Source organism: Dasypus novemcinctus, chromosome 4, assembly GCF_030445035.2.
Source record: "Dasypus novemcinctus isolate mDasNov1 chromosome 4, mDasNov1.1.hap2, whole genome shotgun sequence".
Lineage (NCBI taxonomy): Eukaryota > Metazoa > Chordata > Mammalia > Cingulata > Dasypodidae > Dasypus > Dasypus novemcinctus.
In genome coordinates, this window is record NC_080676.1 from 77,568,747 (window position 1) to 77,584,209 (window position 15,463).

Sequence of the window (15,463 nt, forward strand, 5' to 3'; positions counted from 1 at the left end):
TTATACCTGCTTCCCTTATGTTATTTTATTATTATAGCTCCATCCTCCAGTGAAATGAATTTGTATGTGCAACTGTCTTGTTCCTATAACTCAGCCATGGACCGTATTTAAAATGCTTCTTCCCATAAATTGTGAGGTATTCACTGGTAAGCCATGGCATGTCGTTACCAATTAATACTACTGTGGACTTGGTTTATAAGGACTGAATTATTCATGAGAAACTTTTTTTATCATATCATCACAAGCTAAGATTTAGAGATGTTAGGATAGTGATGAAGAAAATAGAATAATTTTACTTAAAAACCAATCACCTCAATTTAATCCCTGTACTTTCCATATTCACTCAATAATGACAGTTTACTCTTAAGTCCCACCATTTTTGAATATGGAAAAGTATTCACGAACATCCCAAAATGTCTAAATTAAGCTGTGATTCTGTGAGCTAGAAGTAAATGCTAGTTTGGGAATCAGAAGATGTGGGTCTTGGTTCTAGTTTTCCACGACCTAGGATTATGACCTTCGGCAGGATACTTTACCTCTCTGGGATTGTTTCTATAAATTCTAAAATGCAAGTTTGGATTACTGGAATGTTAAGTGTTCTCTCAGTTATAAAATTTCATTAGGATTCTATAATGTTTGTTTAGAAAGTGCAAAGGCAGCAGCTGGTCTATTTCAATGCATACTAGAAATACATAAAAAGGTAAGCAAATATGATTAGGAATATTCAAGGAAAATAAAATAATGTGTAACCCTCCCCCCACACCCCAAAGTCTTTTGGTTCTCTATCAGATTTGGCATATGAAATTTTGATCATTTAAAACAATTACAGTTTTGATTAGAATAATTATCTGCTGGAGGGGTGAGCAGACACAAAGGGGATGGAGGGATCCATCTTAAGTATGTTAAATACAATAGGTGCTGCCTGGCACATTGCAAGAATTTTTAATCACTACCCACTTGGGATGTCTTAGAACTAAGTTGTCATTTAGGAAATATTTTAAAAGTGTTCTCCATTTTGTGTAATAAGTGGAATTAACAAAGTTAAGCAGTTCTCTGTCAGAGTCTTTTTTATAGCAGAATTTTATACAGCAGCATCCTCAAAAACAATAGTTTTGACTAAAACCTAATGCGTCATAATTCCTTCCTCTCTTATCAATTTGCTTTTTAAGCATGACATGGCCTACTGATACCATCAGTGGCAGTTTTTTCTATCATCTTTAAGACTTTTGCCTTTATTTTATTTTTAATTAAGAAGGACAGAGTTAATTGGAACAAAGTCTGGATCCAGATTTTCTTTCTCTCTTTAGCATATTCTGTAGTTCCTTCATTTCTTGGTGCTATGTGAGCAGGATGGTTACAAAGGGAGATGATTTACAGGCAGGTGACTGAAGTCAGCTGTTAAATTTGCAAGTCAGCTGTTTCCTTTCCAGTTTCAAATTTAGGATCTTAGAAGAAGGCCAGACAGTACTAGAAAGCACAGCCTTGAACCTGCGGAGCTGAGAGGGATGGGGCGGGTGGTGGTGGGGGGACGATAGGACATTTGGGAGTATGTATGAGTGTGTGCATGTGTGTAGAAATGAGTAGAATGACATGCTGACCAGCTTTCTTTAACCATACTTTTACCACCTCAACTAATAAAATGAGTTGGCTTGTACCCTGTCTGTCCAGAAAAAGATAAAGAAAATATACATTAATCTGACAATAAAGATACCATTTCAAGTGAGGAAGAAAAAAGGGGGTTGAATGAAGAAGAGAATAACCAAGGTAAAGTATTATTCTTTACTTTTTTGGAAAATGATTTGTTTTTCTGTATAAAGAGAATTATGTAAATATGAATAGTGGTAACATCATCCAACCACAGAATATTTTCTATCATAGTGAAATACATGTCTGAGAGTTGTCCAATGAGTGTTAATTCTTGAGAAGCTATATCATCCACAGAAAGAAAATAGGTACTGGCAAAATGTCTCCCTCTCAAATATATAGACTCCATATAGATTTGAATATTTTATAACCGAAATTGAAATACAAGAAAGTAATTCAGAAATCACTCAACAGATTTTTAAATTTGCAATGATATAAATTGCTATTTTCAAACAGGAGTCTTGTAATAAAATCTAATCCTGGTAAATAATAGTTGATGCTGGACATTACATTCCATGTCATCAATATATATAGATATACATATCTATATATATATAGGCTGAAGACACAGTATGTTCTGTGTGATTGGTCATGTCACTTTTAACAAAGTGCTAAATCAGAACAGAATTAAATTTTTTTCATACAATATTTAATGCGACTGTATTAAACATTTAGTCACCCTTAGTATAATCGTTTAAGGGCACAGTAGATGAAATTGTATTTCACAGGAACAAGGAAAATGTGAGACCGAGACACAATGCATGTGCTCTGGAGTCACTGGAAAGCACTTAATCACCATAATAAAGATCAACAAAGTTTTCTGACCTGATTGAAAATAAGGAGTCACCTAAGAAATGGCTTTATTAGAAAAAAATGTAGTGTACACATGGCTAATTTCTAACATCTATACACATTTTGGCTAGGTTATAATTAAAATTTGATACAGGGTTTAAACTTCTTTAGAAATTAGTGGTAGTTCTTCCTATTCTGATATGCAACTTAGGGAAGGAGTTATCTTTACATCACAGACATCCTTTACTTCTTTTCATAATTATAATTAATCAGTCAGTAGTTTAGCACTGGCACAAAACACAGAGGGAATTATTTAGGTAGTGCTTTATGTGTAAGACATTACACTTCCAACCCAGGGATCAGGCATAGTTATGCCATTCATGTAATTTTAAAAATCACTTATTATCACTCAAGTCCCACATTATTATTACTTAGTAGCAATTAAGTTAACGTGATCATCTGTGTAGCCTAACAAAACCTCTGAATGAAGTTTCTCTCATCTCCTTTTTTCTGTTAGATGTGCAATTCCAAGCAAATGTGCAGTATGCAGTATTGATTTCCAGTCTCTTTTTAAGCTCCTTCAAGTCTGTGCTATTACACTGAGACAACCACATCAAGATAGAGTCTGTCATAGGATTCCCTGAAGCACAGAATGAGGAGGAGACTGAGCAAACACGACCCGGGAAGGCACCAGTTGAACCAAGACAACTCTGTAAGACAAAAATATGCAGTTTTAAGCATTCATGTAACACCAGCAGAACGCCACCTGCACTCCAGGAGTAGTCTGCTCTGCATTCAAGAGCACGTCTAATAAATGCACCCTGGAAGGCCTGAAAACCAGCTTCCAATAAACAGCGACAATCTGGAGACTAAGTGATGCATGTAATAAATTACAGGTAATAAATTACGTGGAATGTTTTTAATCAATGTTGTTAATAACTTTTCATCAATTTAGTCCACCTTGACTCTGGTGGCCAAATAAATCTATTACTTCAAAGATAAAAACCAATCATCTTTAGATGTTAGTTTGTTAATTATTTCTTAAGTACCCTCTAGCACCATCATTCTTGTCCCTGTTTAGAAATATCTGATGGACAAATAAGAAAATCATCTGAATTTGGATATAACACTGTTAAATTTTTTGGATAGATATACCTAAGTTTCAGCAAAACCATCAAGTAGTAATCACTACAAGACAGATTAGAAAATGTATACAAAAAGAAATTAAAACATTAAAAAAAAAATCATTCTACCTCCAGAGAAACCACTGTGAATATTTTGGTTTATTTCTTTCTAATCTTTGTTTTCTACTGGCATAAACAGTTATGTATTATATCAATTATTGGAAAACCTGCAGGGATGATCTAAACAGGTAATTCTGCTGTTATTTGATTTAAGGTGGCAAGGACATGCTTCTTCAAAAATGTTTTCTCTTGAACTCAGGACTTTCAAACAAGCTAATACTGTGCCACTTGCTACCAACACACACACACACCAACCAACCACCACTGCCTCCAGCTGCTTCCTCCAGCTCCACTGACCCTAAAGTGAGACATCTGTTCAGCCTTCTGCTAACCCAACCCCCTCTTCCAGGCAACCCTGAGGCTTTAGGGGGGCAGGAGGGAGCAGCTTTTTGGCATAAAGAGGCTGGAGGTTGAGAGAATGCTTCTCTAGTTTAATTATCCATTTAGCAGTTTCAATGAAAACAAAACAAAACAAAAACAAGGGAAACAGATTCCCAGTATCCTTTTTTTTTTGTCGCTGCTATCAGTTTATATTTTACTCTTGTACTTCTTTAGAATGCTAATATCGCCTTAATCTTCAAAAATCATCCTAAAGATTTCTACACTGCTGCATTAGTTTAATCCATAATTCATATGGTTAAAAGAGCAATTTATGCTCAGGAATGGAAATCAGGAAATCAGTCGGGAAGAAAAGGTGCTGAAAGACCTTTTTTTCTGTAATATGCTCTTAATTTCTATATTTTAAAGGACAGACATGCTATTCTACAGATTGTAAAAAATACATATATTTCAATGGTATTTTCATGCAAGGTTCTTTTTGTGGTTTACTTGGATTGAGTATAATCTAAACACTCAGAAAGGCTGTGACCTCTGGGATCCTGTCTTTATTCTAACAGTCCCTAAGTGACACTCCAAGCATATTCTGCTTTTTTATTTGCCATATAACCTCTGGATTTCAGATTATAATTTTAACAGGCCAAAAGAATCAGTAAAAAAAAAAAAAAAAGAAACAAGTTAATTATAGATGAAATCATATTGTTTGTATTAAAAGTGAGAATTCTAACTTTAAAGTAGAATTTTAAGCAATGGATGAAAGAAAATATGGTATGTGACAACGCAGCCTACAACAATAGTTCCTAAATCTGAGTGGTTGTATTTTATGGGGACGAAAGCAATATGTATGTAGCAGCAATCAACTTGTCCTTGTTCTCCTTAAACCTAGGGATTTGTCAAATATTGTCAAAGCAGGTTTTTTATTTCAGCAGAGTTGTAAAATTATTCCTTCTACCTGGGTTCAGATGAAGACTCTAAAAATGCCTCGTAATTGCTCTTCAGTGTCATGGTTTGTTGATTGGTTTTCATTGCGTCCCTTTCTCTGGAAAGCCAAATCCACCTTTAAGTAAATTCACTTGGCTCAATCATGCCAAGTGCTCTCTGAAATCATTTGCCTTTTTGGAAAGCAAAAGATCAGAGATGGGAACCTCTATATCTTTCCACTGAAAACAATTCACATAAACCACAGCTTAGGTGTTTAATTTGGCTTAGCAGTAGCAAAGTCAACTGCCTGATGTCATATGATATAGTTGAGAGTCCTGATGCATTGAACTCTTCTTATTCTTACCTTTTTGATCTTTTCCAGTTAGTACAGCTTTCTATCGTTCTTTTCCTTTCTCTTTCACTAAAGAATATATAAATCCAAACTCGAAGGCAGGCCTCCCCAGTTCATCTCTATACTGCTGGCTCTCCATCATCTAGTACACTATGGCCTGAGTACTCTCTTTGCCAATTTATGGTGTGCACAGGTGTTACATTTTACTTAGTGATGTGGGTTCTGCATCAAATGGAGATGCTCTTTTGGGCCTAAACTAATTAGGGTTTTGCTCCTCCTCTAATCTTTTCCTTACTGACAGTAGTTATATTTTTCACCTCATTGTCCCTTCAACAATGCCATGCTTTTGGTTACCACCTTCAAGTACTTGAGTGATTCCAGTTACTATGCTCCAAAACCAACCTTTTATTTTCTTTGGTGATTTAACAAAACTCTCTCCCTTCTAAGGCCTGTTATTCTTCTTGGTAACACCCAAGGTGATATACGAGTTGATATCACAATTTCATAGTTTAATCCCTGGCTCCCATTATTCCACTTTAACTACTAAATAGATCTTACCATTATGTCACATTATTTTTCTTCTTAGATTAAAAATTACTTCTCACTAGGCCACATCTGTTGAATCTGCTCTTTGTTCTCCTGGTAACCATTACTCAATGCCTCATGCCTCAGTCAGCTCCCTGAATCCTTTAGGCTATACAGCAGCCTCGAATTTATGGTCAGCCACTTCAAAATGAAAGGACTGAGGTAAAATCTTTAATGCATGTAGCCAAAACCTGCTGCGAAGTGTCTAGAACACCAACAAGAAATGACAATAATAAACTTCAGAATAAGCTACAAACTATAAAACTGAACATTAGAATACATTTCAGAGCTCATAAAGAATATAACAACATTCCCAAATTGATTTTGTATGTGAAGTTAGAAGAATAAAGCATCACTGTGCTGTCTGAAATAACTCAGTGAGAGTCTTAAAGTAAACATTATGAGAAGCAACTCCGTTTTATAAATATGCTTATATTAGGGAGCAAGTAACAATTCTTTTTTTTTAAATTGACCTTGAAAAATCCAAGTGAGAAAAACTCCAAGAAACTTCTGACATAGTTCCAGGTACCCAAAGCAGAACAGAAACAGGATGTAGAAGACCTCATGCCTCCAAATAAGCCACAGGCATTACAAGACAGCAACCTGAGGAACATCTTCCACCAAGATTGGCATTGGCCATAATCGTCAAGCAAATCACCACAGGGGCCTGTCTTGTTATGCAAGGCATTCTAATGTTTAATGTAACATTTTGGGTTAGTCTATAAAGCTCTGAGAAATCATCCTTAATATACTCACCAGACAGCTCACGAAGAAAAAAATAACCCAGTCATGAAGTTTAGCACTTTCTTGAGAAGAGGCCTAAAAAACCCACAGATCTTCATGATGATTAAAAATCAGGCCTTACAATCATGTAACTAATAATTAAATTTTGACACATAACTAACTGCTGGGTGAGTTTTTCAAGTTTTAAAGTGACTGAATTATTCAAACACTGGCTCTAATGGAAGGGGATTCAATTTGTCATATAAATTTCTGGGGATACCTGGAGGTGGATGAGGATTGTGGTTAAGAGTACATACAAAAAGTTCTTCTATGAACTAGAACAAATGTACATCACTATTACAAGGTGGTAAGGATATAGTGAAGCATGGGAAAAAACAATGTAACTTACGGATTATAATTAACAGCAATATTGTAATTCTTGCATCAGTGTCAAAGAAGGTACCATGTGAATGCTAAGGGTCAATAATAGGGGAGTATAGGATTTTTTCTAGGAGAGTATAGCATTTTTTTCTTTTGGACTAAGGAAAACGTACAAAGGTTTACTGGGGCAATGACTACACAACTCTGTGATGAAATTGAGAGGTACTGAATGTACACTTTGGATAGAATGTAGAAGGCATGGGACTATACAACATAGTGAAGCATGTGATGGATGATGGAATCTGGTTAACAGTATGAATATGAGAATGTTCTCTCATGAACTATAACAAATGTACAATACTAATACATAGTATTAATAATAGGGAGTGTATGGAAAAATAAACCAAGTGTACGCTATGGACCATAATTAGTAACAGTTTGATCATGCTCTTTCATAATCTGTAACGAATGTCCCACAACAATATTTAAGATGTTGATAGAGGGGCGATGTATGGGAATTCTGCACATTATGCATGATTTTGTAAGCTTACAACTTCTCTAATAAAAAAAAAATTGGAGGGAAGCGGACTTGGCCCAGTGGATAGGGCATCGGCCTACCACATGGGAGGCCTCAGTTCAAACCCCAGGCCTCCTGGACCCGTGTGGAGCTGGCCCATGCGCAGTGCTGATGCACACAAGGAGTGCCCTGCCATGCAGTGGTGTCCCCCACGTAGGGGAGCCCCACGCGTAAGGAGTGCGCCCTGTAATGAGAGCCGCCCAACGCGAAAGAAAGTACAGCCTGCCCAGGAACAGCGCTGCACACAGGGAGTGCTGACACAACAAGATGACACAACAAAAAGAGACACAAATTCCTGGTGCCGCTGATAAGGATAGAAGCAGTCACAGAGGAACACACAGCAAATGGACACAGAGCAGACAACTGGGGGGGGGGGGGGGGCCAGGAGGGAAGGGGAGAGAAAGAAATAAATAAATCTTTTTAAAAAATTGGAAAAAAAATTCTGAACCAAGTTGCAGAACTGAAAACTATTTTTAGAAGAAAGTTTTTCAGAATCTTCACATTAGCAATTTATGTATTATCCTATTTCTATCATAGAGAATATCGGCCTCTGCAATAGGAGTTTCAGAGACTTTTTTATTCCTGAAAATTTTATCTTGGTGGATAAAATTAATTATTATCTAAAGTTTCCTTTTTTTCACAATATTCATGGAATTTAGGCAGAAACCTTTTAACATCCATAAGAACATTTGATCAGAAATCAGCCAAATGATAGAAGCTTTTTTTTTTTTCAGCCAGATAAATCCTTAATTATATCAGTGAGATAGGAATGAGCAGAAATGGTGCTGTTTCTTCTACTGTGTATGTTGAAGAAATAAAAATATCTGCCTCTGTCTGGTCACTTTGAATCTGCAAAAGAAGAAGTGAGCACTAACTGATGTCAGGTCTAGTTAATTCATACCAGACCCCATTCTCTAGTCAACAAATCAAAAGCTGCAGCTGGATCTATGAGAGTGACAAAGACACTGTATGGCCAAGCAAGATGAAATCATACAAGAGGGCATTAGACTCTTTTACACTGGATATTTAGTGTGAAGACTGTTATGGGTATCTTTTCTGCCTTAAAATTATCAATAAAGTTGTGTTTGCTATATACTAGCGACCATAAGTAGGAGATTTGCTGGGATATAATATTATCTGACTTCTACTGTTGTTTTTAAATACTGGAGGACAAAATTCTATTTCCATCTGACAGGCAAACCACAGCTCTGCTAGTCTGCAGGAACCACTTGGCAAACCTGTGTCCATCAGTTGCAAAATGGTTTCTATTACCTTCAGAGGCATCACAGTCATCTTTGATGTTTTACCAGGCAAAAGAGAAGCAGTACATCTCAAGTTCAACTGTGACACAAGTGGAGTTGATTAAAGCAGATAGGTAGTAATTATTAGACAACTCTGTTTTTAAAAAAATAATTAAAAGCAAACATCTTACTCTAACATACACGGTGATGACATTTTTCCTAAATAGAAACACACAGTTCTAGGAGGATAGTGAACAGTGGTCTGACTTCATTAATATCATTCTTGCTCATATGATAAACCAAACTCCTATCAGGTTGGGCAAAGTTAAAACCATTATGTGCATTACTCATTAATAGAGACAATATAGTTTATTGTGTTAATTCTACTAAGAAATTCATGTATCATTCGGATGATTTTTGTTATTAGGTGAAAATGCTTGCCAAAAGTTGCCCAAAACTCAGGGCAGATCCTGTTTCATCATCTTGGAAAATTTCAGAAATTTACATTCCAGTCAAGGAGGTTAGCATTTCAATGCTAGGCCTGTTAGAAAGTTTCCTCTAAACAATTTGGCTTCTTGGAATGTCACCTTTTTGAGGATTCTTACTTTTGATTTATATTAATAGATTCTTCCATATATGAATTATCCAAACTTAATTGTATCCAAGTAGTAGTTAAGAGAACAGTGACCAAAAAAAAAAAGGTGGTAATATTAGATTGTTTCAGATAAGGGAATAAACTTGGATAGAAACCTTGTAGAACCTAATAAAAGCTTTACTTGCAAAACTCATTAGTCTAAATCCTTATTTTAAGATGCTAAAAAGAATCCTAGATAATTATGCCCTAATCTTCTGAACTAGTAAGGAAGAATTTGGACCGAAGAAGAGAGAGAATTTAAGACACATCCCTAAAATTTGTGCAAAACAGAGCCACTATAAATTCATGGACATCAACACCAGCTGGGTCTGACTTCAATGCAGCGGCCAGTAATCTTTCCAGCTGTCCCTGGCAGCATTGCCTCCCATGCCCTATTCTAAAGTTTCATTTTTCTCCTCAAGCTCCTTCTCCACTACCTTTCCACTAACTTTTAGTAGATCACCCAGATTCTAAGCGGAAAACTGGTGCCAAAGAGAACACACTCCTTCAATGATCTGTCCAGCTTTATACTCATGCACTCTGCCTTTTCTTCTTTCTCCAATGAAGAGCTTTCTCTCCTTTCAACCAAGGCCAACTCTTCCACTTGGATTCAGAATCCCACCCCTTTCTATTTAGTAAGGATCTCCCTCTTCTTGAGAGGTGCACCCCTATGTTTGAACCTCAACCTTCTTTTCCCTCTATACCTGTACTGGCCAAGAGAGTACCCACTAATCCACATGTAACTAAGGAAATGGATTTTAATTTTTGTTTCATTTAATTAACAAGTTTAAACTTAGTCACATGTGGCCTTATGTCTACTGTATCAGACCTTGCAGATAAAGTAATCACAGAAATTTCAATTTGACAGCATTGTTCTATACACGCTATACACATCTTGCATGGTCTTCTTTCATTCATTCCTGTCTTTACACTGCATATAAATACCTAACATTAATTTAAACCCCATGTTAAGACAGTAGAGCCTAAGTATTTTCTAAAATATAAATAGTTCTCAACCATGGCTACATTATTTGAATTGCTTGGAGGCTCTTAAAAATACAAATGCTGGGCCCCAAACCAAGTTAATTAAATCAGAAACTCTGAGGGTGAGGGTATTTTAGATCAGGTTAGAATGAATTTCAAGGAAAACTGAGGATTTTTTTTTTTTAATTGTATGTGAAGGTTCAAATCAGGTAACTTACCTCAATGAGATTCTCCACATAAATTCCCTATATATCAATGTCAGAAACTTCTCTCATATCTCATTAAGGTAGTAAATAAAAAATCAAATTCCTTACCTGTATGGTAAAATGTGAGAAAGAATAAAAGTACTCCCATGAACATATTACTTAAAAAAGTGACAACTCCACAAGTAATTCCTTCTGGAACTGGGTAGACAGTTTCCACAAAAAGCTCAAAAAATATAGGTACACTGCTGTTCAAGAACACTCCCAGGAGAATACAGGAGGCGTACAATGTCACTGAAATAAAAATACAAACATTTTAATTTCACAGTAGTTGCACTGAGTCATATCAGATCTTCTGGATGTTTCCTTTCATAAGTATCAACTCTGGAATTTCATCTCATTTTCTACGGTAGCTAATAAAGTGTGATAAAGCATTACATATCTGTCAGCTCTTTTCTTTACTCAGGCTTTGTAGAGTAGATAGGAAAAGGTTTTGTTGCCTTTATTTGCTTTATCTTTTTGGTAGATTATTCTAAGACACAAAAACACTTTTACCACTATAATATAATTAAAAGAATTCTTCCCCTCCTCTCCTCCTTAGTCACACTTCTGGTAAGTAGATAGAGTACAGCAACTTAATTAGAAACCTAAACTAATTCTCTAATTTTAAAGAGAATTTAAAATCCAAGAATAAATGTGTAGCAGTTTGATATCACTGATGAATTCCAAAAGAAATATTTGATTATATCTGTAAACTGATCTTTTCCTCTGGGCATATTAGATTATATTGTGCCAGTAGGGTGTTGAGTCCCCACCCTTGGTGGTTGGGACTCACAAGGCAAAGGACAGAGTTGAGGCTTTTGATGTTGAAGTTTTGATGTTGGAGTTTGACACTAAAGCCTTAAGCTGGAGCCCCAGGAAGTAAGCTCACAGAGGAAAGAGAAGCAAGCCCCAGGAACAGAGGAACCCTGAACCCAGAGAGAAGCAAGACCCTGGAAGGGAGGAATCAGAAAGCCTGAACCCTCGCAGACGTCGGCAGCCATCTTGCTCCAACATGTGAAAATATACTTTGGTGAGGGAAGTAATTTATGCTTTATGGCCTGGTATCTGTAAGTTCCTACCCCAAATAAATACCCTTTATAAAAACCAATTCTGGTATTTTACATCAGCACCCCTTTGGCTGACTAATACAGAACTTGGCACTGAAGAGTGAGGAAGTGCTTTTGCAATTACCGAAAGGCTGGAATGGTTTTATAAATGGGTAAGGTGTATTTTTTAAAGGAACTGTGAGATGCTTGATGGAAAATGTCTAGATTGTTCTGAAGAGACTGTTGATAGCAATATAGATGCTAAAGAGACTTTTTATGATGTCTTAGAAGTAAATGATGAAACTATTTTTGGAATCTGGATGAAAGTCAATCCATGTTTTAAAGTTGCAGAGAACTTAGCAAGATAAATTCCTGGTGTTTTATGGAAGGCATAATTGAAAATAAATGTCGAGCCTGGGTATTTAGCTGAAGAAATTTCTAAAGTAAACCCAGAGAATGCAGCTTGGCTTGTGCTTGCAGCTTATAGCAAAATGCTAGATGAGAGATACATGCTGAGGACTGAACTGTTAGGCACAAAGAAAACAGAAACTGATTCTGGAAATTCCAAGCCTCTGGAAATCAAGCTCCCAGATGCAAGTGCCCTACTGGAGGACTTAACTAAACTCAGAACTTATAAATCAGGATTGAAGATGCAGTTATATCAGCAAGACTTGTGGAAAGTCTTACTGTATGATGGCAAGGACCCCTGCTTCCTGCATGCTAAACGAACAGACTTTTTGAGAGAGTTGTATAAACAAAACCACTGTCAGCCTGGAATAAACGGACATGGAAAGGAGAGAATGAAGGGGAAATGACTTCAAGAGGAAAACCACGGAAACTGAGATCTGAAATTAGGACATCACCTTGGGCCAAGAGAGGAACCCTACCCATGTGTACAGAGAGGGTGAGTTTACCCCAGGAGTTGAAGAGGGTGGATGTTCCTGCCTGATGTTGTAGGAGAGTTTTGCTGTCCTAAGGTACAGAGAGTGTAGAGCACATTCCCCAAGGATTAGGGCAGTTAAGGTCAGCATCCCACACATCTGAGAGGAGTGGACCTGTCCCCCAAAGGTTAGGGAAGGCCAGGTGGTCAACTCATTGCTCTGAGAGGGTTGAGCCTGTATGCCAAAGGTTAGGGGGAATGTTGTCTTCAAGTCACTGTACAAGGCGGATTAAGACTCTAACCCAAAAATTGGGTAAGGTGTGGCAATCATCCCAACACTGTTGGAGGGAGAGGTCTGGAGCTTAGTCAACACCCAGATGCTTGATGAAGGTGGACCCAAGAAAATGGCCATTAGGCAAGCCTTTGGAAAGGGTGGGTTCCCATGAGGCTCCAAGGAGAAGAAACTATCATCTTAAGAATGACTCTCAGACTTTGAAATGGAATAGAGGATGCCCCACAGGTCTACTGAACTGTAGAGAAACTGTGACTCATGTTTCCCTCCCAATTTCTCCTTATTATAATAAAAATATTTATTTATTTATGTATCAGAGCAAATGAATTGTTTTGCAAGGTTCAGAAGTCTATAGCAGACAGGACTTCACCCCAAGACAAACTGTATTTCTTTAAATTGATTGTGATATGATTGAGTACTTGCATTGTTACTGATTTTAGGTTTTCTTTTTGAATATTGTAATGTCTTTTTGGAATTCGGAGGGTGGAGTGTAGCAATTTGATATCACTGAAGAATTCCAAAAAGAAATATTGGATTATGTTTGTAAACTTTTTTTACTTCTGGGCATGTTAGATTATATTGGATTCAGAGGTTTACTTGATTAAATAGGGCACTGAGCCCCCCACCACAGATAAAAGGCATGGCAAAGGACAGAGTTGAGGTTTTTGGTGTTGGAGTTTTGATGTTGGAGTTTGATGCTGAAGCCTTAAGTTGGAGCCCTGAGGAGCTCACAAAGGAAAGAGAAGCAAGCCCCAAGAAGAGAGGAACCCTGAAGCTAGAGAGAAGCAAGACCCTGGAAGGAAGGAATCCAGGAAGCCTGAACCCTCACAGATGTCGGCAGCCATCTTGCTCCAACACGTGAAAATAGACTTTGGTGAGGGAAGTAATTTATGCTTTATGGCCTGGTATCTGCAATCTCCTACCCCAAATAAATACCCTTTATAAAAACCAACCAAATTCTGATCTTTGCATCAGCACCATTTTGGCTAATACAAAATTTAAATGTAGCTAAAAATTGCATATTTAAAGAGACTGGTTAATAGCTCTCCAGTACAGAAAAAACATTATTCAGTATGTAATTTCTGGAGAAAGACTTAAAATATAATTAGTTTTCAATTTTGGAATGAGTTCTGTATCAACAGTTTTTAAAATTAAGTACTTTTGGGAACACAGAAAATATTTCCCCCAGAAAGGATAACTAATAATGGTTAGGATCCCAGATTAGGCCACAAAAAGCTTATTAATCCTATTGAGTTGTATAAGGATTCTGGAGTAATTAGGTAAATACACCCCACTCCAAATACTTTTTATCACTGCTACTGTTTGCCTACCACCTACCATCAATTTTAATTTGATGGTGAAAACGGACCTGAGGAGTTAAAAATGATACTCTACCTAGAAATCTTAAACACTTGCCCTATATATTAATTAGCATATCATACCTTCTGAGAATGAGAATTTATCCTGTTTAAGGTTACAGAGGAAATGATTTTATTAAAAATACTTAAGAAAAAAAAGTCTATAGAGGAACTGCAGAAAATGAGGGTATTACCCTCTTTTGTTTTGTATTATTCATAGGTTCATAGAACTGTGATCATTAGCAGTCCATGACATTGTCCAAGAGGTAAAAAACAAAACAAAACAGTAGTATACACTGTTTTCTAGTACAATTCTCTAATTAGTCTTTACCCCTTCCCCATTACTCTAGCCTTTCAGGATTAAAAAATATTTAGTATATTCTAATAACTCAAATAGCTGGTGATTACTTGACCTTTTCTTCAAACAGAAAACAGTAGTTATGAGAGCATAAAAGAAAAAAAAAAAGATGACTTAGTGAATAAAGAAATATCAAGCTTTTAAGGACCTATAAGTGCAACTCTTAGAAACTGAGTAAAAATTTATAAACCATTGATGGAATTAGCTCTTTTTAGGAAATAGGTTTAGAAATAATCCTTCCTATATTTTTATTTCTGGAAGAAATATTACCCCCTCCAACACACTGACACACACACACATATAATCAGTTGAATAAAATGCAATAAATGAAAAGAATCATCTGTATACAACAGGATAAATGTATGTTATGAAATAAAGAAAGAAGAATGATAATGTAATAAAGACATCCTGAAAGATGACTATTGGCATGGAGTTTTGAAAAGGGAGATTCAATTTTGCTGATTTTTATCAAGCATGGCACAAAAAAGACATGGATTGTGGCAGAAAAGTAAAGCCCAGTGAAAAGCAGGGGGCCATTTCTGAAAACCCACAAGACCATCCAGCTCTCTTGGCCATCCTTTCATGCTCATTAAGAATCTTCTGCTTTTGGTTTTCTAAGTATCTAAATTCTGGGAGGGTAATGGAAGAAGAGACATAGATAACTATGACAACATTTTAACATTTCTGTTGTGGTTGGTTGTTAGATGGAACTGTAAACAGTTCCTCTTCAGGTGGGTAATTTGGAAATGTGTGTCAAAATTAAAAAATGTACCTATTTTTTGACCCTGAAATTCTACTTTTAGGGATTTATCCTACAGCTATGCAGGTATAAGTATAAAAAGAACACTCACTGCAATATTATCTGTAGTA

The 15,463-nt window shown here is 36.5% G+C and overlaps 1 protein-coding gene across 1 annotated transcript in view; it reads right to left on the bottom strand.

Annotated features, from left to right (window-relative positions):
- Positions 1-1,044: 1,044 nt before the first annotated feature.
- Positions 1,045-15,463, bottom strand: part of SLC49A4 (solute carrier family 49 member 4) — a 140,635-nt gene continuing 126,216 nt past the window's right edge. Inside the window, exons 8-9 of the mRNA XM_004467150.5 lie at positions 10,729-10,911; positions 1,045-3,146 (exon numbers count right to left, since the gene is read on the bottom strand). Coding sequence (XP_004467207.1) covers positions 3,031-3,146; positions 10,729-10,911 — 299 coding nt within the window. The 3' untranslated portion in view covers positions 1,045-3,030. The remainder of the gene's footprint in view (positions 3,147-10,728; positions 10,912-15,463) is intronic.